Here is a 24,750-nt window from a genome sequence, read left to right as displayed (position 1 = left end):
GCTAGCAAGGCCTCACTTGGAGCTAGCGAGGGCTGGCGACATCCACTGACCCTTCCGGCGATGGGTAGTAGCGGCAACAACGCTTATCAGTGTGGCCTACCATGCCTTGCCATGTCCTTCTTTTATCTTCTTTCTTCTTCTTTTTTTCAAGGTTTTGTTGTCAAATAAAATGTTATCGCTAGCCCCTTTGGCGATGGGTAGTAACAGCGATGCCTACTGGCATGGCCTACCCTACCCTTCTCTTCTCTTCTTTATTTTCTTTTTTTAAGGTTTTGTATTTTTAAATAAAATGTTAGCTTTTTTTTTTGGGTTTTTTAATTTGATTTAAATAAAATTTAAAAAAGAAACAATAAAAAAGTCAACTAGGAGTGAGAAATTAATTTTAAAATGCCACGAAGTATTTTCCGTTAAATAAATTGATGGTGATAATTTTATGACTTGATTACACCAATTTGACAAGTTTTAGGATTTGATTGTACTATTATAAGTTTTAAGACTTAATTACACTTTTGTAATAAGTTTTAGGACTTGTAATGAATTTATCCTTTTTAAAAAGTTATGGCTTTCAAGTGATTAATTGAAAGTTTCAACATTCAAATAAGATTGCTTATAGCACAAGCTCCTAAAGCCTATAGTTATTGTATGAGACTAGTCCTTTCATCTAATGGATAGAATTAAGGATCCTAGGACCATTTCCCATGACTAGCTAAAAGTGCAACCAACTCCTGAGTTTGCGTTTGGTGGTTTAAATATAACCAAGCTCCATATATTTATGACCAAATAATCTTGAATTTTAGAGAGAGATAAATTATATAACTCAATCCCACATGAAATTTACCAAATCTTAGGTTGGTATGTGACATCAAATTGATATTGCCGTGGTAATGAGTCCTATAAATGGTTTTTCTTAATGTACCTCTTTTGGTCCTTTTTTTTAGGTCATTGTTTTAAACCGATGGTTCTTGCAGTTTAATGATTCTTATAATTTATCTTCTTGTTAATTTAGCCCGAAAAAATAGTGTTTTAGAATTTTCGCCATTCCTCTCTAGACGAAGTGTATGTTGATCATATGGATGATCACATACATTGTCAACTTTTCCTTTTCTTTTTTTAATTAGACTAATTGAGCCGCATATAATAAAAAAAAAAGTAAAAAGAAAAGGTGACTCGCGATTTCCCTCTCCGCTGATTGGACCGCTCAGGGATGAGGAGGTAGGCCCTCGTCCATCAGATAACTCCTCGCCATCCAGTGGCATATCCTCGTAATTTACCGTACAACGGAGGTCGAAAAGCTTATAGGCCCGCACACAAAAAGCCCACTGAAAGTCTGAAACTATCAGACGGTTTATCTCTTGAAGCAGACGAAGCAGACGAAGGAGAAGGAGAAGGAGATGGCGATCGTCATCCGCTGCTCTTGCTTCTTCGCCCGGCCAATCTCGCCGCAGGCTCCGCATTCCGATCAGTCCTCCGTTAGGAACCGCCTCTCCGGTCAGTTTCTCTCTCTTCAGCTGTAACTGATGAGAGTTCGGAGCTGATCTGTAGCTCCTGCTCTTGAATATCGGCCGAGTAACGGTGGACCTTGAGGAAAATTTAGGGCTTGAGCTATGATTCTTGGAGTTATTCCGGAGCATTTCTTAAAATTTTGCGCTCGTGCTGATGTATTGAGCTGTGTGATGGAAATGAATGCGTCTGGCGTTGCGTTGGGTTCCATGTCGCTCGAATTTCAGTTGGTGCATAAGTAAGTCTGTGTCCAGTTGTACATGTTTTGTGTGCGATTTGGAGTTGTTTGAGTGGAAAAATAAATCTGTCCTGAAAGCACAAGCCCGGGGCTTGTCCATATCAAGAGTGTCGAGGAAGCACTCTACGCATCAATAGGACTTGAAAACACTTGTGTCGAAGAATCTTGTGTTATGGTGGGTTTGTTTTGATCATTCCCTTGACTTTGAGAACTTATTTTACGCAATTGAATGCTCGTTGTGAATTCCCACACGAGGATGGATGTTCTTCAGGCATAAAAGGATTCTTAGCTCTAGTGGGGAACAACATTTGCATGAGTATGTCCCTGAGTAAGCGATTGTCAATTTGATTATCTTGTGTATTGAGGTGAGCTAGATGCACCTTTTGTTCTTCACCTTCCATACTGAATAGGATGGTTTCATAGAGTCAATTCCATAAACGTTAGTTGCTCATTGAATTTGGCATCAGCAATCAGAACTCTATGCTTCTATTTAAGAAGGCTAGATTGCAAGACTGCACAAATCACCGTGGTTTTTGTTTCTCATAATATTTAGTTCTCTGAAGCAGGGCAACCAACATCTCTTCCTGCTAAATTTGAGAAGTTTGGACATGCTTCCAATAAACCATTTGAGATTCATTATCCAGTACAAAGCAGGAAACTGATCTTACCAATTTACACCACCATCATGCAACATTTACCAGCTCATCAGGTATGCTGGTGAGTCTTCATGTGTTAATTTTGTGTTCTCTCACGTCAGGCCCGTGATTGCTGTTCTTTTTTCTCGGGAAATGCAAACAAGGGTATTTGAATTTATGATTTTACTTCTTTTCCATTCAGAACCAAGATACACCACAGCTCACATTTACTTTATGGTTCTCTCCCTCTTCCTGGTTAGAAAGTGTGGACAATCTGTTGAAACTATTGCAGATGAGGCATAGATTCACTTATTTTTATACTGAGTTTTGAAATTTGAAAAGAACATGAGATCAAAAAAAATTTCATCTTTTCAAATTCCTTGTTCTTGATGACGTTGGTGACATTAAATTGTGATGTCTGATTATAGTTAATTCTGGTTCCAGGAAAGATTACATTTCAAGTTCCCTGCTGCAGCTCTACTCATCACTAATGGCCTCATGTTGACAGCACCTTTTCAAGCTTTGGCTGAAACCTGTGAGGCTGAGAATTCCTTACTCAATATGCCTTTGCTGCTTTTTGTAGCCCTTGTTGGAGCCACTGTTGGAGGTAAATTTATAGAACATGTTATGCATCTGTTTCACTATCTGCATTGAATTTGCGAGTTGAGATTTTGTTATATCGTGTATATAGAGGATATCAGTTTCAGCAGAAAATTAGAAGCATAAGTCTGTTATAGCTTCATCCTGATAACTTGATAACTCAATGATAGGGTTACTTGCACGACAAAGGAGAGGTGAACTTGCACGGCTTAATGAGCAGCTGCGCCAGATCAATGCAGCTTTAAGAAGACAAGCTAAGATTGAATCTTATGCCCCAAGCTTGAGTTATGCCCCTGTGGGTACTCGAATTGCAGAAAGTGAAGTTATCGTTGATCCAAGGAAGGAAGAGTTAATTTCTCGACTTAAAACTGGGAAGAACTTTTTGAGGAATCAAGATCCAGAGAAAGCATTTAAGGAATTCAAGGCAGGTTTGGAGCTAGCACAGATTCTGGAGGATCCTATTGAGGAGAAAAAGGCTGCTAGAGGCTTGGGTGTGTCTTCTACATATTGAATTATATATTAATAATCTTAGTATTTTTCCTCTTATCATTCCATCAGGTTTCATTTTACTAATATATTGTGAGTGGGCAGCTGTTGGCAGCTGCAAGCCTTTCCTTCGTTTGAGTAACATTTGAGTTAGGTAATGAAAGTGAAAAGGAGTACCAGGATTCATTGTCTTCATCTCTGAATTTGATTTCAGGAGCCTCACTTCAGAGGCAGGGCAAGTTTCGAGAAGCCATTCAATACCATGCTCTGGTTCTGCAGATTTCTGAGAGAGTAGGGGAGGATTCAGGAAATACAGAGGCTTACGGAGCAATTGCTGATTGTTACACTGAGCTGGGCGACCTTGAGCGAGCTGCGAAATTTTATGACAATTATATTGCAAGGTTGGAATCAGACTAATAATAGCAGCTTGCTTGATTGGTAAAGTAGTAAAATCATAGTTCTGTAGAGGTTATCAATAGCTCGCAGCTTAGAGGCACCGATTTGTCTTGCGGATCAATCAAGTTTTGCATCTGTACACACGTAGCGAAGCAGGTTTAGTTTTCTTTCGTGTTGTGTACATCTTGATTTCATTTTTTCCATTGATCCTATGTTTTGTAACATAGAAATGTTGGCTGATTGCACCTTTACTTTGTAAGACCTTTTGAGAGCTGAATAATTCAAATTCAAGCTTGCTCCTCCTTTATCCACAAATTTTTTTTTTTTTTTTGAGAGATTGAAGGTTGAGATTGGAAACGTTCACATGATCTGCCAATCCAAAACCGAAAATCCTGATGCTTGGGCACTTAAAGGTTGGTATTCAATATCACTACAGTCCATTTCCAAGATATTTGTAGTATCCCATGACCCTAACATAGTTCCCAGGCAGAGGCTTAGGTATTTAGAAATAACCTGCAGCTGGAGTTTGATTAGCGACCCATAGTCGATCATGACATATTGTTCTAACTTGAATTGCCGAACTTCTTGTGGTAATTATTCCTGGACAGGCTTCAAGGTATGCTCAAATTGAGAGTTCCTTGTGACTGCATTTAAACTTCATAAGCCATTACCAAATTAAAATGCGCATATAAGAAGTAGGAAATGGGGCCCCATCCTGGTTTAAATATAGATTTGGTCTCTCGATTGGTGTCTTTCCTCGAAATGTGGTCCTCAACTTTCTTTCGCAAATGTCACCCTCTAACTTTAGAACAATGTCACTTTCATCTCGCCGACTCATTTTCTTTTCCAGCAAAAGCAACCATTTTGCTTCTCGCAAGGAATTAATGGTGCGTATAGATTTTCTATAGACTATCGGTAAACTCTCCGATTGCCCATGTCAATGGAATTGGCCCAACAATAAGTCTGATCCTTTCCTAAATATCAGGTTACGTTGTGACAGACAAGTCGGGAACCAATGTAAAAAATGATATAAGCAGAGGGACCAAATTCATACTTCAAATTCAATTATTTGTACTTAGACATAGCCCAAAGCAAGAACTTTTTTCCAGATGAATTCAAGCCGATAACCATAATCTCTAAAGGCTAAGTTCAAGGCTCTCTGAAGAATCAGCTTCGAGATCAATGAATTGAACTGCCCTCCTCGTGTGTAGATGCTGCAGTAGGAGAGTTCCTAACGTAAGGAGCTCTCACCAGAGCCCTGAAAAACAAGTGTGAGCAGAGAAAGCATGAATCGCGCTGTACTCGATAATTTGAAAAAGTTTGCGCCTCATGAAACGACTTCCTATAGACATCTGAAATTTGTGCTCGGAGTCTCTCCGTTAGCTCAGACTAACTAGCAAACGACATGGTGGTTAGACATATTCTATCACTGACATTACAACTCCATTATACTGTTAAAAAATTTCATAAGATTTTTCCTCGAATCTTAACAGCTCGGTCTACTAAAATGAGTTCATGCAAAATCTTCTCATGTGGCACTGACAATGTTGATTCATCCCATGGTAACACTAGTCCTTCTAGCTGTCAATTTCATTTTAACGGCGTGGTTTGTCTGGGTCAGGTAAATCGCTCCTAATCCAATTGGATCGCGACGTGATGACCCTTCTCAGGGACTTGGACCCATGAACAAGCTTCCTTTATATTTGCATTCCTTTCAAGATGATACTTCTCTGTTAGCGACAATTTTCGGATAAAACTTTTTCTTTCTGGAACAGTCCAAATCCTTTGAAACCAATGAAGAAGAAAGATCACCTGTCCTTTCTCTTTGATAAGAATCTGTTAAGCGAAGCCCTCCGCGCGATAGGCAGATCTAAAGTCAAAAAGGTTAAAAAAAATAACATCAGAGAGCAATTTGACTATTTAACAGAGCTAACCGATGCTTAATCATCTGTTTATTTTTAATTACCAGAAGCAGCAGCTTCAGTTTTGGCTTGAAGAAGTTCTTGATATGTGGAACGTCCCGCTCCGATACTACTATTTTGTGTACTGGCCATGAGTTTTTCATGACCAGTCTCGCTACTTCCCCCACCGTTGCTAACAAAATGACCGGAAATGTGACAGGGGCTGAATTTTGCAGCATAATTCATCACTTCCTTCATCTTGTCAACTGGAAGACCATCGAAGACGTGCACGCTTCCGGCGTAAAATATCGTTATTTGATCAGTCTTCACCGTTTTGTTATTAACATCTTTCCTGACACAAGCGGGAGACATATATCAACTATGGATGTTAGGAAATTCCACCATGGTATATATCAAGAAAATAGTTTGACACCCAAATATGGTACTTAAGTATGTCCAATCCAATCACAGCTCGATTAGCATTTGAGATTTAAACCGTGTGTAGGTAATTCAAAAGTTATACATCTACAATTTTGACATGAAAATTGCACCTGAGGTCGTTTAGGTTTTCATTTGCTATGGAGTTTGCCTTGGAGGATTGATCACTGACATTGGGTGATCCGGGGGCCAAACACTCCAAGTTCTTCAACAAGTTCATCGTTGTCAGTTGTGGCTGAGCTGAATCCGCTGATTTTGTTGCTGCATTTTTATAAGGGTTAGCGACAATTTGTCTCATATATGAGACAATTCATTATTCCAACGAGATAACCTAATTTGCTCATTCGTTTTCTCCATCTACATAATTTACTCCTATTGTTGCATGCGCTTCTCCATGTACAACAACATAAGGGAAATGACTTAGGGTGCGTTTGGCTAGCACCTGTTTCTGTTCCCAAGAACAAAAATTTCTGTTTTTTGTTCCTGGGAACAAAAAAAAGCAAATGCGTTTGGATGCGTTTTTTCGTTTTTTTGTTCTTTTGTTAAGAAACAAAAAAAAAAACAGAAATAAGAAACAACAAATTTGTGTTTCTTATTTTTGAAACAAAACGAGAAACACTTTTCTATTTTCTTCTTTTTTTCTTCTTATTTTCTTCTTCTTTTTTTTCTTTCGCTAGTCGCCGCCTCGGCCATGGCCGGCGACCAGCCGACGAGGGCCGACGGCCTCGCCCAGCCACGGCGAGTCTCGTCGCCGTCCCCGGCGAGGTCGAGCCTCTCCGGCCGGCTGGGTGAGCTCGGCCTCGCCGAATCCGGGCGAGCTCGAGCTCGCCCGGCCAAGGCGAGGCCGACCTCTCGCCGGGGCCGGTGAGCCTCGCCATGGCCGGGCGAGGCCGTCGGCCCTCGTCTCGTCGCCGGCCCCTCGGCCGGCCATGGCTCGTCGGCCTGAGGCCGAGGCCGAGGCCGACCATGGCCAAAAGAAGAAAAAGAAAAAAAATAAAAAAATAAAAAAAAATATAAAAATAAAAGAAATAAAAAATTATACAAATTTACCAAACGTGTTTGTTTATTTTTATTCTCGGAATAAGTTTACCAAATGCGTTTTTTGTTCAAAAATTGTTTAGGACAGAAACATTTTTTCTATTTTATTTCCTGAACAATTTTTAAGCAGAAACGCAAACAAACGCACCCTTAGTTTCCTTGCACATAGCACTTGAAAACATCATGTTCATAGTAGGTGGCAAATCAGCTGTGAAACAAATTTGAGTAAGGTTTATTTCTTGTCAGCCGAGGAACATCGGAGCCCAGACTTCAGGTGCTATATTTAGTGCACGGTCCGTAGTTGTTTCAAGTAGGAATCGAACTTGAAGCTTCACCGTTTTCGAATAAAAGGTGCAGGTGTAATTTTTCTTCAAAAGTTCATATATTCCGATGTTTTCTCCGTGAAAACTGTATTTCTAGGATTCGTAATCCCCTTGAGTAAATTAACTTGCTTGACCAAACTTGAAGATTGTCATCGACGCTACTTCCACTTCTGAAAATAATACCGACTTGATATTTGAGTTCATGGTGTATTATTTGAGAACATAGATATTGCTATTAGTCATGGTCTTTACTTTTAGTATTGATGAGAGGATACTAATTTCCAGTCCCTGCTTTGTATTTATCTAAGTGCTCTAAGAAAAACTAAAAGAGATTGCAATGTTGGAAAAACTAACACGAGTAATTAAAGATTTTAGGAGAAAAAAAAAAGTGCTGCTTTCTTTTCCATCGATAAAAGTATGAATCTTAAAAACGAGACTTTGTACTACTAGAAAAAAGCATAAAGAGGGTTTTGTCCTCCATCTTTGTGAAGATATATACCGGGGAAAGATGAAACACTCTAACCTCGGTCCTCCATTTTCTCAGCTATTCCAATAAGGGCTCTCTTCTCCTTCAAACGATGGCTCAACCGGTTGAACATCTGTTGAAAGCTTGATTTCTCCATGTCACCAACAGAACCAACGCTCTCTCTCTCTCTCTCTCTCTCTCTCTCTCTCTCTCTCTCAAATGCTTGCCTGCTTAGAATGGGGAGCAAGTTCATGAAGTCTCTCTAGTCTCCCTCGTCTTTTCCTGTTTTCTTTCTTCTTTTCCCTTTTTGCTTGGCTAGTCAATGATCTGGTGAGGAATGGCACAGGAAGAATATAGGAGAGGCCACGTTCAAAGGATTTTCCTTGAACCTGATTAGTTTTTGGGAAATGGGCTTTCCCTTGTTTTCTTTTTCCTCCTTATCTTTGAATTTATGAAATTCATTGAATCTTTCTCTGAATTTGAATTCAAGCATGTGTTTTACATGCATTGTGGGAGGAAAAAGAATAAAGAAAGAAGCAATGGTTGAGATATGGGCACGCACTTCACCTGCGTGTACTTTTAGAGAGAAAAGAGTGTGTGGTGGAGGTCGACGGAGGGAAAACAAAAGGAACTTTCCATGTAAATTACTTGCTCGTTGATTAACAAGTTGGAATGGACGCTGGTACAAGTCTCACCTACTGATGTTGAAGTAGGTCCCCTCTCATTTTGCATGCTTTTGACAGGAATCGATGATTAGGACGCACCATTCTCATTTCTAAAGTGGTATTTTCTCCATTTTTCAGCTGATGATTGCCAATTAAGATTTAAAGTAGAATATGTGACTTTCTTAACTGATCTATTTTGTTTATGAAAAACATTTGTCATTAAAGGAAGAACATTATGATATGGTTTCTTTTATTAATTGCCAAAATTAATTAAACCAATCTTTTGAACTCAACTCTTAATTTGGCTTCGCTTGGAATGCCCTTTGATTTAGGGCAAGTCAGCTCTAACTATTGAGGAGAAAAGAATAGGAAACCATAAGAAGTATGTGGATAACCCAACTGAATATTCATTTTATAGACTCCATAAATTTATTGCGAGGAGGGAGATGCAAATAAAGAAGTATCAATGATTATAGGCCTCAAAGCGCAAATGGCTGGAGGAGGCCCATCCATCAATTGAATGGGCTTAGGTAAAATTCAACCCCTATTGGGCTAAAATTGTACGGGCTTGGCAGGCTCAACTATTTTTCCACTTCTATTAGCTTTTCAAACATCCAAAAAATGGTAGATCTGATCATGTGCTAGGCGAGCTACGGCTTGAGGGCCTTTGCAAGCTGGGCAAGGCCATTTAGTTATAGCTTATACAGCTCATACCTGCCAGACAATGTTCGCACATATTTTTTTGGTACACACGAGCATGAGCAACAAATTAAGCGCGACCAAAAGACTAGGGAAGATTTAAACGAAGAATAAAGCACGGAGGTATATATAATAGGCAAGGTAAATAGGGGTCAGGAAATATTTGAACTCATGGTCTCCTGCTTGATATAAAGTAAAATTCTATGAAACCACTACCAATCGTTAAAAAAATTAAGTCATTAGAAAAACATGTGATTTAATGTTCCCCTTTCTTGCTTTCCAAACACAATGTACACAGCAATTCCTTGCCAACTTGAACATGATTGCTCTCAAAGTGGTACCATTGATCAACACTTTTAAGCCCAGCCAACTCAGAATTCCATACGTGGGGAATTTCTATTACCACGGCAGAGTTACAGCACAACACATTCCTCCAAAACCTGAGAAGAAAAGCTGAATTCCGAAGAACAGACGATCCATTGATTCGTTTAGCTTCCTTACGGAGCAAACAAAGGGGATTAACAGAATAAAATGAAGAGCTAATTCGATTTAAAGTAGACAACCTGTTCAACCATATAAGCCTGTGCTAATTAACTGTCAAACCTCAGTTTCTCACGGGATTCCAAGCAGCGGAGGAATCCAATGATCCACTGGAAGAAGCAGTACAAACGACTCCATCAGCAACATTTGAAATAGGCAAAAAGATCTTTCGACCAAAAAAAAAAAATAGGCAAAAAGAAACCACAAAGAACCATTCGAATAGCATAATACCCACAATTTCAAGCACTAGGAGATAGTATTATGAGAAATGTATGTGTGCATTTTGGATATGAAACTCGATAGAATCAAGCGATTTGTTATTGCATGCATTTGAAGTATTCTCAAAGTAAAGTTTGTCAATTTCAGGGACTCGATATGAATATTGATGACCGCATATCATGCTATCCTTAAAAGGAAATAATGCTTGTGTAATAGTTTGTACCTAGGTGTAGTTATAGATTAAATAGATCTCACTGATTTTTTAATTGCTTTTAAATTAGATATCCTTGCAATTGCAGTGTCTAAATTCAGTCGATAAATGTACAAATCCAAATATTATGAGGTTATGTGCATCATAGAAAAATAAAAAAGGAACAATAGAAAATTAGAGTGGCCTGACCCCAAGTGTAAGTTGTAACCAATAAGTTCAATTCCAACTCATTGACAGGTTATAATAGAGCACGCAAGTCAACCTTACTATGCAAGCCAAATACAGCTGGATCTCTAATTATTTTTATTTGAACACATATACAATTCTTTCGAAAGAAAAAAGAAAAAAAGAAGAGGCTCAAATTCTTACGCTATTCCTAACCTGGCACTCAACAGTACACCCCCTTCTGCTCTGGAATCCCATTTAATAAAATGCAATTTCTTCTTACGAAAAAAAGAAATTTGATTCTTACAAAAAGTCCTACGCTTGCACGTCGCATCCGGACAGTGAATATGTACTTTTGACACTACCAGCTTGCTTCCATTAGTCAGGCATGGATCGAAGACACATGTTTTCCTCGGATTCGCCACTTGCATGGTTGGATGGATGTTTCTAGAAAAGTGCTAATTCTTGGGAAATTTCCAAAGAAAATGACCGAGAAAAAATCGATCTATTTTCCCCTTAATTCTTAAATGAAATGTATCGATCCTGAAAGCAAGCGAGACGGTGCAGTCTGATTATGTCTCGACAGCAGACCGCAACTCAAAAAAGTGAGCCTTTTACTCCAGTGATTAGGGGTCGAGAAGGCTAAAGTTTAAAAAAGAAGGTTGAACTAATTCTTCTTGTGATATGCATAATGCGGATAAAGCCAATGTTAAGGCAATCGGAATTTTTCTAATTACATAAAATTTGATTAGTGTCGTCCTGATGCTCGTTAATCTTAATCAAGACTATAGGGAAAAGGGGATTGCATTATTCTCTTCTAGAAATTGAAAAAATTCTCAAATGAAATGAGCTGGACATGCAAGCGGGGATGTCACATGGAAGTGTGACTCGAATCCTCAGGCTTCTTACTCATCCTGCGCCACTCGTGCGCCTCATTAAATTCTCTCCCTCTTCTCTAGGTTGTCGTTTATCGATTTATTTATTCTAATTGTTCTTATTTAATGCGGTAGCCCATGGAAAGCCGACACCTGTTATTAAAAAAAAAGATTCTTAAAAAATCAGAAACGATATGGAGCAAAACCATTGCAAATGCCATAAATCTCTTGCGTACGTGCACGCATGCATGCACGTGAATGCTGGCCCTAATCTAGTGATCCGCAGATTGGTTGACTTGGATCCTTGAGTTCTTGATTAATTTATGGTAATGTCGTACCCGCCCCAATCTAGACAGCTAATTCATCTTGCTAATCTGCTGCCTGCAAAATTAGGGTTCTTGTTGCAGTGAGAACCCTGGAGAATTGTTGTATGGAAGGGCAGACCGATGGTTCGATCAGCCCGAGATTTGATTTTGCGTTGGGAACAACATCGGGCAGTCTTACAACATGTTGATGGGATCAAGACAGATTTTCGAAAGATCAATTGTCGTGACATCATTCCAATTATGAGAAGTGGACACCTAAGTTAGACTTTCTCGACCGTCAAAATAATCGACGTCATGTCTCTTGCACGATTTAGAGTAAAGAATTACTACCGGGGTGATTGGTTTTTGGGCAGTTTGATTCCCACCTAGGAATTGGAAATTGAACCAGTTCCCTGTCCTTTGAAACCAGGAACCCAACTATCATCTCCTAGAACCAAATTAGTTTTCAAGTGGATAAATGAAATTAGTGACTATGAGCAAGCGATTAGGGATTAAAAGGCGTCAAGATCTATGAGTGAGCTAGCGATTAAGGCTTGGAGTTAGATTGAGGTAACGAACTAACAGCAGCTGAGTTGTGATCTAGGTTTGTGGAGTTGACGCATACTGTGAACTGTGAGTGTGAAGGGAGACAATGAGTCGTGAGGGGAGGTGCCTGAGGACTTGGAGAGTTGGAGCTAGGTAGCATGTTAGCTTTCATCTTCTTCATCATCATCATCATCATCATCATTCCAGATTTTTAAGAAATGTATGATTGGCATGAGAGCAAAAAGAGAGCATGAGAGAAACAGGGAAAGAGCGAGGGTGATTGTGGATAGGATATAAGTTCTTTAAAAGATTTTTTTTTTAAATTAAAAGTAATAATAGGTCTAGTATGGTCCGGTTCGGATGGTTTCATCATTGGAATCGGACAAAAAATACCAGTTCCAATTTCATGAGATCGAGAATTGGACTAGCACTAGGGAACCTCTAGGACCCATTGCTCTCTCCGTTGATCGTGCCCGTCCCTTTGATTAGTTGCTATTGTGCATTGACCACAAATATACTACGTCGAATTACTAGTGGTCGAAATGTACTGAGATTGCTATTTTGCAACTAGGCCCCGCATACTTTGGAAGTAAAGTTTTAACACTAAACGCCTTTTGTGCTTTTCCAATGTAAATAATCGTTATTTATGGTACATGCTATTCCTGATAAGAACATCAGAACACAATTCCTCCAAGAAACGTCACTTTTAGAAAATGTCATAGACCACTTTTTTCTCTTTTGGGTCAAAAAATGGGATTAGACTAGTTAGGTAAAATGGTTTCCACGAAATTCCCGACGATAATGACTGATGTGCGTTTTTACAGGTGGCTGTGGTTCGAAATTTATATGCCGAGCAATTTGTGATCCTGCAATTGGGTTGAAGGAGAATGCTTGACTCACGTATGCATTAATCTAATTTTCAACGGTGTTGCTAATTTACATTTTATTTTAGGTGGGTATTTCCTTTATTTTTGTCTGAAATTCAAAATGGTCCGTCCACTTCTTTTTCTTTTTTTCTTTTGCTTTTTATCCAAAATCGTTTCCGTGCATTTTAAAATGTATCACCATTAGTCATCTAGTTAAATGTGGCTATCTAAGTGATAAGTCGGTGACAGAAAATTAAGGCGACAATCTAAAGTTACTATTTTTTTTTTTTTAATAGCTACATCCATCACTAACGTGATCATGAAAAGTAAAAAGTAACAAAAAAAAAAAAATCTCACGTGCTATAAAGAAGAAAAAAAGAAAAAAAGATTAGACGTGGCAAAAGGAGACTTGATAGCCGCAGGACCACTATTGTCACATTGGTCCCGCCCACTCAACGGCGAATGCCGTGGTGGTGGTGGTGATCGCATCCATCATAGAGCGAGAATCTGGATCTTGCCTCCATGGCAACAGCTACACAGCATGCTGCTAACCACAGCGGGAAGCCCATCCATGGTGACCGGGGCAACTTTGGATGAACCAAGTCGGAACAAGTTAATCCTAAGAATTGATGAGAACAACATTTGATCGCTCATTATTCAGGCTTCAGCAAAATTGTACAGACTAAAAACTAAAGTCCAAACATAGAAAAGATATTTCTGACCAAAAAATGAATAAAATACATAGAAAAGAAACTTTGTAGTGTCTCGTAAAGGACCGATTGAGGTTCGTGGACGGATATCCAGGGGGAATTCATAAAGGCGCGCATGCCATCCGTTAATTATACAAATGTAATCCAGGAAGCTGAAGCAGATCGAGAAACGTGTGCTCCGGCGATCCCGCCGGAATATTCCCCGCGAAAATCCCGCTCTCCGGCACGCCAAAGGTCAACTGTCAAATGATGCCACCCGGGAAGGAGAAAAAGGTCTCCGAAAGGAAAGAAAAAAACCATTCTCTCTCTCTCTCTCTCTTACGTTTTCCACGGCAGTATCGACCACTGAAAAATCAAAACCCCACAACTCAGATTTCAGACAAAACCCGCCACCCCCACATTAAAAATAAATAAATGAATAAATAAAATAAAATAAAATAAAATCTAGGCGCTTTTGCCTTCGCACTCGCAGACCCAATCGCAATCCCCGCGAAAAAAAAAGAGGATAAAAAAAACAGAAAAAGAAAATCTCGTTGGTCCTTCCTTCCTTCCTTTTGCCTGGAAATTTAAAAGAAAACTCCCAATCAATCAGTGGGGGAAAAGAAACTCTCCAAGCACCAGTAGTAGCAACTCTCTCTCTCTCTCTTCTCTTGCAAAAAGCCAAAAACAGTCTGCGAAAAACTCTCTCTCTCTCTCTCTCTCTTCATCTTCTTCCCAATAATTGTGCAAAACCCACCAGAAGAAATCGATCGACCGATTCGGGGCTCTCGTCAAAATCCCTTCTTTCTTCGTTCTGCTGTTTTCTTGATTTCGGCTTCCGATCATGGACTCGCCGGAACAGACCCCACGCGGCCCCATGCCCGTCGACGCCGCCGAGGAGATCATCCTCCGGTGGGACTCCACGGCCTCCGAGGACGGCCGGGAGAAGATGATCTTCCAGTCCGACCGCGACGAGATCGACCGCTACCTCAGCGCCGTCGACGAGCTCCACCGCTCCATGTCGTCCGTCAGCCTGTCCGAGGGCGGGGGAGGAGGGGGCGGCGGCGGCGGCGGCGGCGGCGGCGAGCAGGAGGACAAGGTCAGCTCCGCGGTCCAGATCGCGATGGCGAGGCTGGAGGACGAGTTCCGCAACATACTCCTGAGTCACACCAGTCCACTCGAGGCTGACTCGCTCACGACCGAGTCGTGCTCCTCGGTCCACTCGTCGATCTCCTCCGCCGACGGCGCCGAGGTCGACCTCTACGTCGACGACGATTCGACGCCCAAGGCGCTGGATCCGAGCTCCAACGAAGCGGGGGGCGAATCGAGCAGGAAGAGCAACAGCAGCATCAGCTATCGGTCCACGAGCAGCATCCGCGAGATTGATCTCGTGCCGTCCGAGGCGATCTACGACCTCCGATGCATCGCGGAGAGGATGATCTCCTGCGGTTACATGAGGGAGTGCGTTCAAGTGTACGGAAGCGTGAGGAAGTCGGCTGTTGACGCGAGTTTCAGGAGGTTAGGGTTTGAGAAGCTGAGCATTGGGGATATACAGAGGCTCGAGTGGGAAGCTCTGGAGACGAAAATCAGGCGGTGGATTCGCGCGGCCAAGGCTTGCATTAGGGTTTTGTTCGCAAGTGAGAAGAAGCTGTGCGAAGAGATTTTCTATGGCATTGGTACTAAAATTGAGGATGCTTGCTTTATGGAGACTGTGAAGGGACCTGCCTTACAGTTGTTTAATTTCGCCGAGGCCATAAGCATAAGCAGAAGGTCGCCTGAGAAGCTGTTCAAGATTCTGGACCTCCACGATGCTCTGATGGATTTGATTCCTGATATCGATGTGGTTTTTCAGTGTAAATCAGCTGAGTCGATACGGGTTCAGGCAGCCGAGATTCTGTCCCGGCTTGGGGAGGCCGCAAGGGGAATTCTTTCTGAGTTTGAGAACGCCGTGCTGCGGGAGCCGTCACAGGTCCCAGTGCCGGGTGGGACGATTCATCCTTTGACAAGGTATGTGATGAACTACATAAGCTTGATATCAGATTATAAGCCGACCTTGTCCGAGCTCATAGTGTCAAAGCCGTCGACTGGTTCGAGGTACTCAGGTGATCCTACGATCCCAGATATGGAGTTTGCGGAATTCGAAGGGAAGAGCGCTCTGGCGCTTCATTTGATTTGGATTATTGTGATTCTGCAATTTAATTTGGAGGGCAAGTCCAAGCACTATAGAGATGATTCGCTGGCACACCTGTTTATGATGAACAATGTACATTACATCGTTCAAAAGGTGAAAGGGTCACCGGAGTTGAGGGAAATGATTGGTGACGATTATCTGAGGAAGATGACCGGCAAACTTAGGCAGGCAGCGACTAGTTACCAGCGAGCAACATGGGTTAGGGTATTGTATTGCCTAAGAGATGAGGGGTTACATGTTAGTGGTAGCTTCTCATCTGGGGTGTCAAAAAATGCTCTTAGGGACAGGTTCAAGGCTTTCAATGCCATGTTTGAGGAGGTTCATCGGACCCAGGCCACATGGTTGGTGCCTGACACTCAGCTTAGGGAGGAGCTTCGGATTTCTATATCGGAGAAGTTGATTCCGGCTTACAGGTCGTTCTTAGGGCGCTTCAGAAGCCATATTGAGAGTGGGAAGCACCCAGAGAACTATATAAAATACTCAGTTGAGGATTTGGAGACTGCTGTCTTGGATTTCTTTGAGGGATACCCAGTATCTCAGCACCTGAGGAGGAGATCCCAGTGATGATGTGGAGTGGAGTTTTGCTCGTTAGAATCTAGGACACATTCTTTGAATTCTTTGGGGAGCATTTGGGTGACGATGACGGGATGGCTGCTCTGGTATTCCTTTGCCCTTTGGATTTACTGAGGAGAACAGTCAAATTCAGTTTGATTGGAAGGGGATCCTATTTGGGTTGCTACTTGCAAGATCTGGTACAGGTCCCCAGAATAGCATAAACTCACCCAAATGCTTCTCTGATGTAAGCCCGTCGTTTGTTTTACTACCACGTTCTGATTATGCTTCATTTGTTCATATGGTAACTGTTGTATGTGTGCTTTGCTTTTTACTTTTTATATCAGAGACGATTTTCCTTTTTCAGCTTCAGATTTCTTTGAGATCAAGCTGAGGTCTCAACCTCGAGTCGATGCCTATAGAAAAATGGAATGATTTTTAACGTTTTCTCCTTATGTATTCACCAAGTTGGCAAATGTTGCTGAGCATAGAGGGTTATACAGCGTTATGCTATACTTCTTTGTAGAGCCTTGGATGGTGAAATAGTCCGATAGAATGAAAGCCAGTCACGTTATTTGTCAGATCACATTTGGTATCTAGCGCAGGATGCAGAGATGTGCCGTGGTGAGCTCAAGCATGTTCATACGCTACACAGATTCCAGTGCTAATTTTTTGTTTTTTTTGTTATTGGGGGAGTGTCGCAGGATTCAATTAATGTTAAATGACGTTTTGTTTGCTCAGATGAGATGCAATTTGTTTAAGATCGAATAAGGTTGGGTTACCATGGAAAAACTTATGTTGCTACTGGTCGTGGAAGGTGCCTCTCATCGGGCTTTTGGCTAATTCAATGTGCTGTGTCCATCTGTCGGGTGCAAAACGGAAATGGCCTGTTCCTCGAGTGTGTAGTCGCTGGAGCGTGCGAATGTCGTAACTGTTTTGGTTGCCAATTATAAGTGCACATCTGAATATCTGTTCTCGACGCAAATCATGATATTTAAAGATAAAAATGGTGCAATCAATCCTTTTCTTCTTGCTTCCCGAAATAGACACCGTAGGGACCATGTTCATTGATGTCGTCCCCAAAGTATACCCCGTTGGGAGAGGAGATTATACGGAGCTTCTTGAATGTAATTGCAGTATGACTTCACATCATGTCTTTTGTAGTAGGTGAACCTCCAGAATCAGAGTGGCATGAATATACGATGTTAAAAAGGTCAGAAATATACTGCTGTGACCTGGCAATGTCAGACTGAAAAAAGTATAGCGAAACCGTTTCTGTTTCTGCCAATGTAAGGGGAAGACCCCAAGTTTTTGTGTCGATACTGATATGATTGTCCCGTTGCGAAAACTAATTTATATGAAGACTTGACATTGATGTAAAACGGGAGAGGAACTTTTGACTTTGCATTATCCCTTCCCCCACCATACCAAACCCCATCCTGGTCCCCCCCTGTTTTCATATGTTGCTGAACTAGCAATGTCGATATATAGAAGAGGAGTCCTCGGCAATGTTTGGGCTGCCATCTGCTGAAGCATGTCCACTCCTTCCACAGTTAAGATTGCTGAATGCAGCCAAAGCTTGAACTACGCTGCGCTGAAAAAAACAATTTAATTTGACATCTATCTCGCAAGGGAACAACATAACAGCAGAATAAAAAAGCCAGCATATTCTCAAATCTACCGGAATGGCCGTGGACGACCGAACGATATAGGGCATGCATGTTTTTATTCCTCATTTCTGTTTCTGAATACTTTTTTATTTTTTTTATTCCTGAGAACAAAAAGAACAGAAACGCGTTTGGTTGCGTTTCTGTTTTTTTTGTTTTTTTCTGGAACACAAAAAGAAAAAATGAGAAACAAAAAAGTTGTTTCTTAAACTAGAAATGATTTTGAAGAAATGCTTCTTCTTCTCTCTCTTCTCTTTTCTTCTTCTTTTTTTTCTTCTTTTTCTTTGGCCGGTCGCGGCCTCGGCCATGGCCGTCGAGGGCCGACGACGCCGTCGAGGGCGACCTCGTCGGAGCGTCGCGCCGGCCCCGGCGAGGCCGAGCCTCACCCGGCCAAGGCGAGGCTCGGCGTTGCGGGGCCGGCGAGCCTCGCCGTGGCCGGGCGAGGCTGCCGCCCCGTCGGCCAATCGCCAGCCAAAAGAAGAAAAATAGAAAAGAAATGAAAAAATTAAAAAAAAATTAAAAATATTAAAAAAATTAAAAGAAACAAAAAAGAATAAAATTTACCAAACGTGTTCGCATTCATTTTTTATTAGAACAAGTTTACCAAACACGTTCTTTTTCAAAACTGTTTTCCTAAGTAAACACTTTTTTTTATTTATATTCCTGGAACAAAAAAAGAACATAAACGTTACCAAACGCACCCATAATCGCCAGAATTTAGCCCGATGACTGATGTGACGCTGATGGCTTCAATGCATCAGATGCTCTTACAACTTTTAAGCATCCCACATCTTTGTTAACACTTGGAATCGACCCACTTCCGTATTATTCATGCCCTGAAGACAAGTCCAAATGCATCACTGTTTTTAGACGGGCAATTGTGTCTGCCCTTCCATTTGCCTTTTTCTATAATACAATTTAATCCTCGAAGAAGCCCTTTTTCTTTCAGGTTATTGATCCCCAACCCATTTTTAAATCCTTCCACGCAGAATTCGGCAAGTTTCCGGGACTATCAGGGTTTGCTGAGGCTCATAGCCAAGACGGATCGCTAACCCTTTGTAAGTTGACAAATTACGCTGGGAAAAGAGACTGGTTTTGTTGTAAAATGTACTCAAAGGGATCAAAATAAATCGTTTTACAAGGCATCAAAATGACATTAGGATAATGAAGCAGTTAAAGGACTGAATCCATGCTTAAACCTCTCCCTGGAAACTAGAACAACACGTCCATATGTCCATAAGAAGATCAACGCAACCAGCAGTCATTTTCTGTTTCTCATCTGTAACAACTATCAGTAAGGTATACGATGACCAGATGAACAAATAAATCACAGTAAAAGATCTACGAAGAAATGAGGCACATTGATTTTAAGTGAAGATCTCCATGACAAAAACCTGTTGTAGTAAACTTTCGCGCTTTGTATGATTGAGAGGCTAACGAACTGTTATCTCTTGTCACCAACAGTCGAAAGATTAACAAGTGAACCTCCTCACGGCAACATAATCCAGCTGCAACTTCACTCTGTCTTCTCTTCCAACCCATCTGCTGCTCCATTGCCACCATGCCCAGCCCTAGCATCCAGCACACTATGGACATCCTTTGATGGCATGGGTGATGGCTTAATAAGTATCAAGTTGGTTTCTTCTTTGTCGAATTCATCTCCTGTCTCCGAGGAGTAAGCATATCTGCAAGAAAGGTAAAAAGTCAAAAGTAAGCAGTATGTTTTATAGCTCAAGTGAGTGTTTTCAAGACATAACACAAGTTTCTATTAAGAAAAAGGAAAGGGATCATTTGAGGAAAGGAAAGTTCCTCCTTACCGCATTGAACTCTGAGATGGTGCCCAAAGAGCACATATGACACAAAGAAGAGAAAACGACAGGACTTGCCAGAAGGCAGGAATGACCCATGCATTCTGCCAAAGCTCGTTGTATACATCCTTTGACTTGAAATAGAGCTGCAAGCAATAAGTCAAGTTTTATAATGGTTACACTATTTCAACTTCATGCGGAGGGTGAAATATATATTCTTCCATCTTTTCCTCACATTCAGCAAGAGTAATATTGGTATGTCAGTGCCTGAATTGAAATCCATAGCATTGTTTACATCAAACAATAAGAACATTGACACTTCTTAATATCACGTGGCCACTTCCAATCCACCTAAAAGCTCATGCTTGTAGCCTGAGGAGTGATTTCATACATAAAGAGTCTTTTCTTCCTCAAACATAGGCAAGGATTTGGCTAGACTTGAAACTGTTAATTGATTAGTACTGGGGAGGTATACAAGGGTCCAGAGCTTTGACCAAAGGACCTCTGATTGTCACATCATGCACGAATTATGTGCCCACTTCTGTTTGCCAATCTATCCAGAGGCTTAAACTTGTAAAAGGGAGGCATTTTAACAAAACATATTACAATGATGGATAATGTTGATGTTAATTCCTATGCCAATGAAAAATTATTAACCTACTTAATCCAGTCATTGGAAAAGTAGATCTATCCATACTCATGCATGATTGATCTAATTTATTACCTCGTAACATAACCAACCAACAGATACGATCACAGCAACTGCCAGAGCATTTGTAAACTTCCTGTAGATGTCCAGTTTAACCATCATCCTTCTAGCCTGTCATTGTATCAGCAAGCACAACTTAAATCACTAAATGAGGTAGTAACGTATGCATCAGTATGAGTCATCAGCATGGCATTAGACAATGCAGCATCTCTAAAACCAAGCCTACCAGCACAAATGCCAAGGAGAAAGGATTGAGGGTCAATTAATGAGAATCAAACAGACAATCTAATTTTGATTGGATGCAGCAGTCAAAATTGACCAGACACAGAAGTGGATCACAGTTGACGTTTTCTATTCATTTCAACTCAGTAAGTTCAAGTTCAACATGGTGGTGGTGATGATCTTTCAGAAGAATATAAACAACATATTTATTTTCATATTTTTACGTAGGAACACATAAGAACAAAATCCTCGTAAAACTATATTGGGCATGCAAATAACTTCATGTTCTACTTCTCCATATGGAGTATCTTTACCATGAGAAATGCAGGATGCATCACCTTACACATCAAAACTTGAGGAAAATGAATATAATTTGCAATCAAAGAAGAAACAAACTTGGAAGTCTGAACCAAATACCTGGAGCTTACTCAAAGTTGCAGAGAGGGAAGAAAATATCCACAAGATGAAAAAAGCATCCAGGAGACCCACTGGAAGAACCAAGAATAGTCTTGCTTTCCCTGAAAGATCGCTGACTGCACCCGCATTTTCCACCAACTCAAGGACTTCAGATGCCAGGAAGAAGGTCAGTCCTAGCATGATGACTTTGGAGGAAATTCCACCTAGAGTAGGCCTAACAACACCATAGCCCATCGCAACCATCAGAATAATCAGACGAGCAACTGTACGTTTGATAGTCCCAAAAGTAACTGCCCACACGGTGATTCCAATGGGCCTGATTCCAGTCTCATTGAATTCAGCATAGTCGAAATACCACAGCGCCATCTCAAACATGCCCAAGGTTATTACAAGGGTTATGCAGTTTTGCAGCGGAAGAACTTCTCTCCAGAATCTAGCATACTGAGAGAACCAAAAGACTCCAAGTATCACAAAAGCAAAGGACATGAAGCCGTAGAAGTTCATAAGAGGTGCCATTCGACCTGGCAGATACCCAGTAGGATTTTTCCAAATTGTTTTCCCCTCAACAGTCAACTCCTTGAGATCCGGATCGCAATGGATGAAATACAAGTTATACATCCCAGTTCCTGTTATCGGTATCGACTTTGCAGGCATCGTCACAACCTCTTCATCTATCCCAAACGAGACACCAAACACTTGTGGCCAGTCAATGTTTTTCAAAGAAGGGCGGTGAATGATAAGACCCTGCTTGCAGACACCCAGCTTAGCAAGATCAGCTGTGCAGCAGACCGCTCTTTGACCACCATAGGCCGAACCCCCAATAGTCTCTCTATCTTCCACCTCAAAAACAATGGCGTGTATAAACTCAGAACTAAAGTTTGCATATTCCTTGGGTCTCCGGAACTTAATCTTTTCAAATCTGTTCAAGTAGACATTGTGTCAGTGCAACTAAACAGGAAATCAATTCGAAAGTAAGAAATCCATGGGTACAAACAGCTCTGCTTAGATCCACTTCCCCTCTAACTCAACAACAAGCTCAAAAAGGTAAAGATGAAAGTTGCTTAGGTTACCCCACCACACCACCCATCATGCAATAGACTTGTCAACGCACGGCAGATTTCAGATTCAGTCAAACTATAGAAGGCGACACTCAACGAATAGGCACTATTTCAGAAACTTCCCAAAACAGCGTCTTCCTTTTCCTTAGCTTCCCACTAGAGGCAAAAAGAAGAGCAACGTGGCGCTCAACATTACTCACAGAAGTTCGAGAGCCATTCTTAGGACATTACCGATCACGGATGACTGGCAGATCTGTGCTTAATAATCAACATCAATTGCAAAAAGCCAGTACTAGTTCCTCCACTCGAAGCATTAAAATAAGAAATGAATCAGCGATTAACCAAACGAACTCGCAAAACCGAAACTTTCCCCCAAGAAATACTAAGATCCGCAGCTAACGCAACAATGCTCGAAGCCGCAATTTCACAATCGTTACCGATCTCCGCAAAACCAGAGCCGAACAGCAACACGCGGCCGACACACCCACGCACGCACGCACAAACACACAGCAAATGCGCGAAGAACAAGAAGCTCGGGACGAGCGGGAGAACTCGGGGAGGGCGGCGTTACTTGATGTAGGACTCGCCGTTAGAGGGGACGGCGGCGGCGGTCTCATTGGGGCCGGAGGTCGGAGAAGAGGAGGAGGAGGAGTAGATGCCCTCGCTGCCGCCGTGGACGAAGAAGGCGTTGCCCTTGCTCACGAACAGGTCGCCATTGTACTCGTGGACGGAGCCGTGGGAGGCGCGAAGAAGGGAGGCGCAGAGGAGGGCGAGGGCTAGGACAACGCCGCCGCCGCCGCGCCGAGCCATCGAGGGGGAGGGAGCTTCAACGGCGGCGATCTCGTCGGCGGCCGGGGAAGGGGAAGCTTCGAGGGACCAGGTCGTCCTCGGCAGCTCCAGCTGGTCGCAGCTTGTTCAAATTTCAACGCGCTCAGCAGTCCAGAGAGAGAGAGAAAGTGGAGTGCGGTGGATCTGGGAGCAGGGGAGTTTCGAGTGTTGCGTCGAGCTGCGGTCGCCGTGCGGGAGGGAGATGCTTGGGGGTGGAGATTAGCTGTCTCCCGTCGAATTCCCAAACCGTGGGCTCGCGGCGGTTCCGTCCGCTGATGGGAATTGGAGTCGCGTCGCGTGCGGCGTTCTTGTGGGAACCGGGTTTCTGATTGGACGGCGGGGATTGCGCTCCACTGTGGAAGCGACCGCGGAGGATGGTTTCTCGAGATGATGAGCTTAGTACTAGAATAGAAGCTCGAAGTCAATGCTGTCGGTCCACCGCCGAATACGTCACCGTCGCGACTCGCCCGAGTCGTTCCCCAACCCGGAAAAAAAAAACAATAATAAAAAACCTGAATATTTTTAGCTGCAGTGGGCCGGGCCCACAAACCGGCCCAGAAACTCGGGGACCGTTTGCCGATCTAAATAGTAATGACACCAACTTGCGACACAACACAACACGCCAACACATTATTTTTCTAAAATGAAAATTTTGATACTTTAGGATAATTTATATATTAAATATATATATTTTATATACACATGATAAATTATCATTTTTATGATTATTTGAATTCACAGATAAATAAATAATGAAAAAGAATTTATTAAGAATCTTCACTAAATATATTAATCCATCATTTATTAATATTATTTATTGTTTCAATCCCAATAATTGATAATATTTGCAGGAAAAAAAAAAAGCAATCCACATAATACTGTTAGAAATAACATTTAAAAATAAATTGAAAAGAAAACAATACACATTTTATCAGCAAATATAACAAGTGTTTCCCCTTTGTTATTTTTATTATTTTTACATATTTAAAATTTGAATACTCATTTATAAAAATAAATAAATTAAAATCGACCATCTGCTTATCGGAATTACATGTTCAAATTCTAGACTCACGTGTCGAGAGAATTGATCACGTGTTGAATTTTTCAACACCTATTAACTACGTATCGGAACGTGTCAAACCGTGTCCAATATTTCTAACGTGACATGAAGGGAGCGTCGGTGCTTCCTAATTACTCATAATCGCTTTTATTCATTTCTTCTCTTTTGAGGATGGTCGTTCATAGCTTGTCATTTTCTTCTTAAAAAGGGTCAGAAGTCTCGGGAAAGCACCAACTTTTCACCATGCTCCTCCGGTCGGATTCAACTCGGACCAGGCTGGAAATTGATGGGTACCGGAGACAAGCAGTACTCGGCCGAAATTGGTCACAATGGACCATCGCTTTTGCTGGTGCAATGACTGTTCCTAACTCCCACCTTGTAGGGAAAACGGTTCGAGGCCAGTCTCGATACATATCTGTCAACACTCAAGGGTCCCT

At 41.6% G+C, this 24,750-nt stretch overlaps 4 protein-coding genes across 7 annotated transcripts; 2 read left to right on the top strand and 2 right to left on the bottom strand.

The window, feature by feature from the left end:
- Positions 1 to 1,319: 1,319 nt before the first annotated feature.
- LOC104449396 (protein FLUORESCENT IN BLUE LIGHT, chloroplastic) lies at positions 1,320 to 4,157 on the top strand. Of its 2 annotated transcripts, XM_010063531.3 has the most exons (5): positions 1,320 to 1,488; positions 2,305 to 2,447; positions 2,818 to 2,980; positions 3,144 to 3,464; positions 3,674 to 4,157. In XM_010063531.3, exons 1-5 carry the CDS (start codon positions 1,392 to 1,394, stop codon positions 3,874 to 3,876), a joined length of 927 nt encoding a protein of 308 aa, XP_010061833.1. In that variant the 5' UTR covers positions 1,320 to 1,391; the 3' UTR covers positions 3,877 to 4,157. The 2 variants fall into 2 exon arrangements, with proteins under 2 accessions (XP_010061833.1, XP_010061836.1); XM_010063534.3 differs by lacking the exon at positions 1,320 to 1,488 and having other exon boundaries at positions 2,313 to 2,455.
- A 625-nt stretch (positions 4,158 to 4,782) lies between these two features.
- LOC104449395 (protein TIFY 10B) lies at positions 4,783 to 8,428 on the bottom strand. 3 transcript variants are annotated; one of them, XM_039315312.1, is made up of 5 exons: positions 8,055 to 8,428; positions 6,308 to 6,455; positions 5,822 to 6,108; positions 5,668 to 5,725; positions 4,783 to 5,113 (listed from the first exon to the last, which is right to left on the bottom strand). In XM_039315312.1, the coding sequence occupies exons 2-5, from the start codon at positions 6,412 to 6,414 to the stop codon at positions 5,035 to 5,037; spliced, it is 531 nt and encodes a 176-aa protein (XP_039171246.1). In that variant the 5' UTR covers positions 6,415 to 6,455; positions 8,055 to 8,428; the 3' UTR covers positions 4,783 to 5,034. The 3 variants fall into 3 exon arrangements, with proteins under 3 accessions (XP_039171246.1, XP_010061832.2, XP_039171245.1); XM_010063530.3 differs by having other exon boundaries at positions 4,785 to 5,113; positions 8,079 to 8,428; XM_039315311.1 differs by lacking the exon at positions 4,783 to 5,113 and having other exon boundaries at positions 5,664 to 5,725; positions 8,079 to 8,428.
- A 5,975-nt stretch (positions 8,429 to 14,403) lies between these two features.
- On the top strand, positions 14,404 to 17,284 carry LOC104449394 (exocyst complex component EXO70A1-like). The gene has a single exon (XM_039315672.1). The coding sequence runs from the start codon at positions 14,646 to 14,648 to the stop codon at positions 16,554 to 16,556; it is 1,911 nt and encodes a 636-aa protein (XP_039171606.1). The 5' UTR covers positions 14,404 to 14,645; the 3' UTR covers positions 16,557 to 17,284.
- Positions 17,285 to 19,331: 2,047 nt separating this feature from the next.
- On the bottom strand, positions 19,332 to 23,596 carry LOC104449391 (transmembrane protein 87A). Its single transcript, XM_010063529.3, has 5 exons — positions 22,997 to 23,596; positions 21,368 to 22,286; positions 20,744 to 20,839; positions 20,029 to 20,165; positions 19,332 to 19,896 (listed from the first exon to the last, which is right to left on the bottom strand). The coding sequence occupies exons 1-5, from the start codon at positions 23,233 to 23,235 to the stop codon at positions 19,728 to 19,730; spliced, it is 1,560 nt and encodes a 519-aa protein (XP_010061831.2). The 5' UTR covers positions 23,236 to 23,596; the 3' UTR covers positions 19,332 to 19,727.
- Positions 23,597 to 24,750: the final 1,154 nt, after the last annotated feature.

The sequence above is a fragment of the Eucalyptus grandis genome, chromosome 6, assembly GCF_016545825.1.
Source record: "Eucalyptus grandis isolate ANBG69807.140 chromosome 6, ASM1654582v1, whole genome shotgun sequence".
In the NCBI taxonomy this organism is placed as follows: domain Eukaryota; kingdom Viridiplantae; phylum Streptophyta; class Magnoliopsida; order Myrtales; family Myrtaceae; genus Eucalyptus; species Eucalyptus grandis.
The sequence above is the reverse complement of the archived record's forward strand: the minus strand, read 5'-3'. Positions and strand labels throughout refer to the sequence as shown.

Coding starts and splice junctions, on each gene's coding strand:
- LOC104449396 (XM_010063531.3), top strand. CDS start 1,392: ATGGCGATCGTCATCCGCTGCTCTTGCTTCTTCGCCCGGCCAATCTCG. Junction 2,981..3,143: donor TGTTGGAGCCACTGTTGGAG/GTAAATTTATAG, acceptor ACTCAATGATAG/GGTTACTTGCACGACAAAGG. Junction 3,465..3,673: donor AAAGGCTGCTAGAGGCTTGG/GTGTGTCTTCTA, acceptor ATTTGATTTCAG/GAGCCTCACTTCAGAGGCAG.
- LOC104449395 (XM_010063530.3), bottom strand. CDS start 8,274: ATGAACTTGCTCCCCATTCTAAGCAGGCAAGCATTTGAGAGAGAGAGA. Junction 6,456..8,078: donor TGAGAAAATGGAGGACCGAG/GTTAGAGTGTTT, acceptor ATAAAAATGCAG/CAACAAAATCAGCGGATTCA. Junction 5,114..5,667: donor TTATCAAAGAGAAAGGACAG/GTGATCTTTCTT, acceptor CTTGTTTTTCAG/GGCTCTGGTGAGAGCTCCTT.
- LOC104449394 (XM_039315672.1), top strand. CDS start 14,646: ATGGACTCGCCGGAACAGACCCCACGCGGCCCCATGCCCGTCGACGCC.
- LOC104449391 (XM_010063529.3), bottom strand. CDS start 23,235: ATGGCTCGGCGCGGCGGCGGCGGCGTTGTCCTAGCCCTCGCCCTCCTC. Junction 20,840..21,367: donor CAACTTTGAGTAAGCTCCAG/GTATTTGGTTCA, acceptor ATACAATGACAG/GCTAGAAGGATGATGGTTAA. Junction 19,897..20,028: donor CCATCTCAGAGTTCAATGCG/GTAAGGAGGAAC, acceptor CCTTTCTTGCAG/ATATGCTTACTCCTCGGAGA.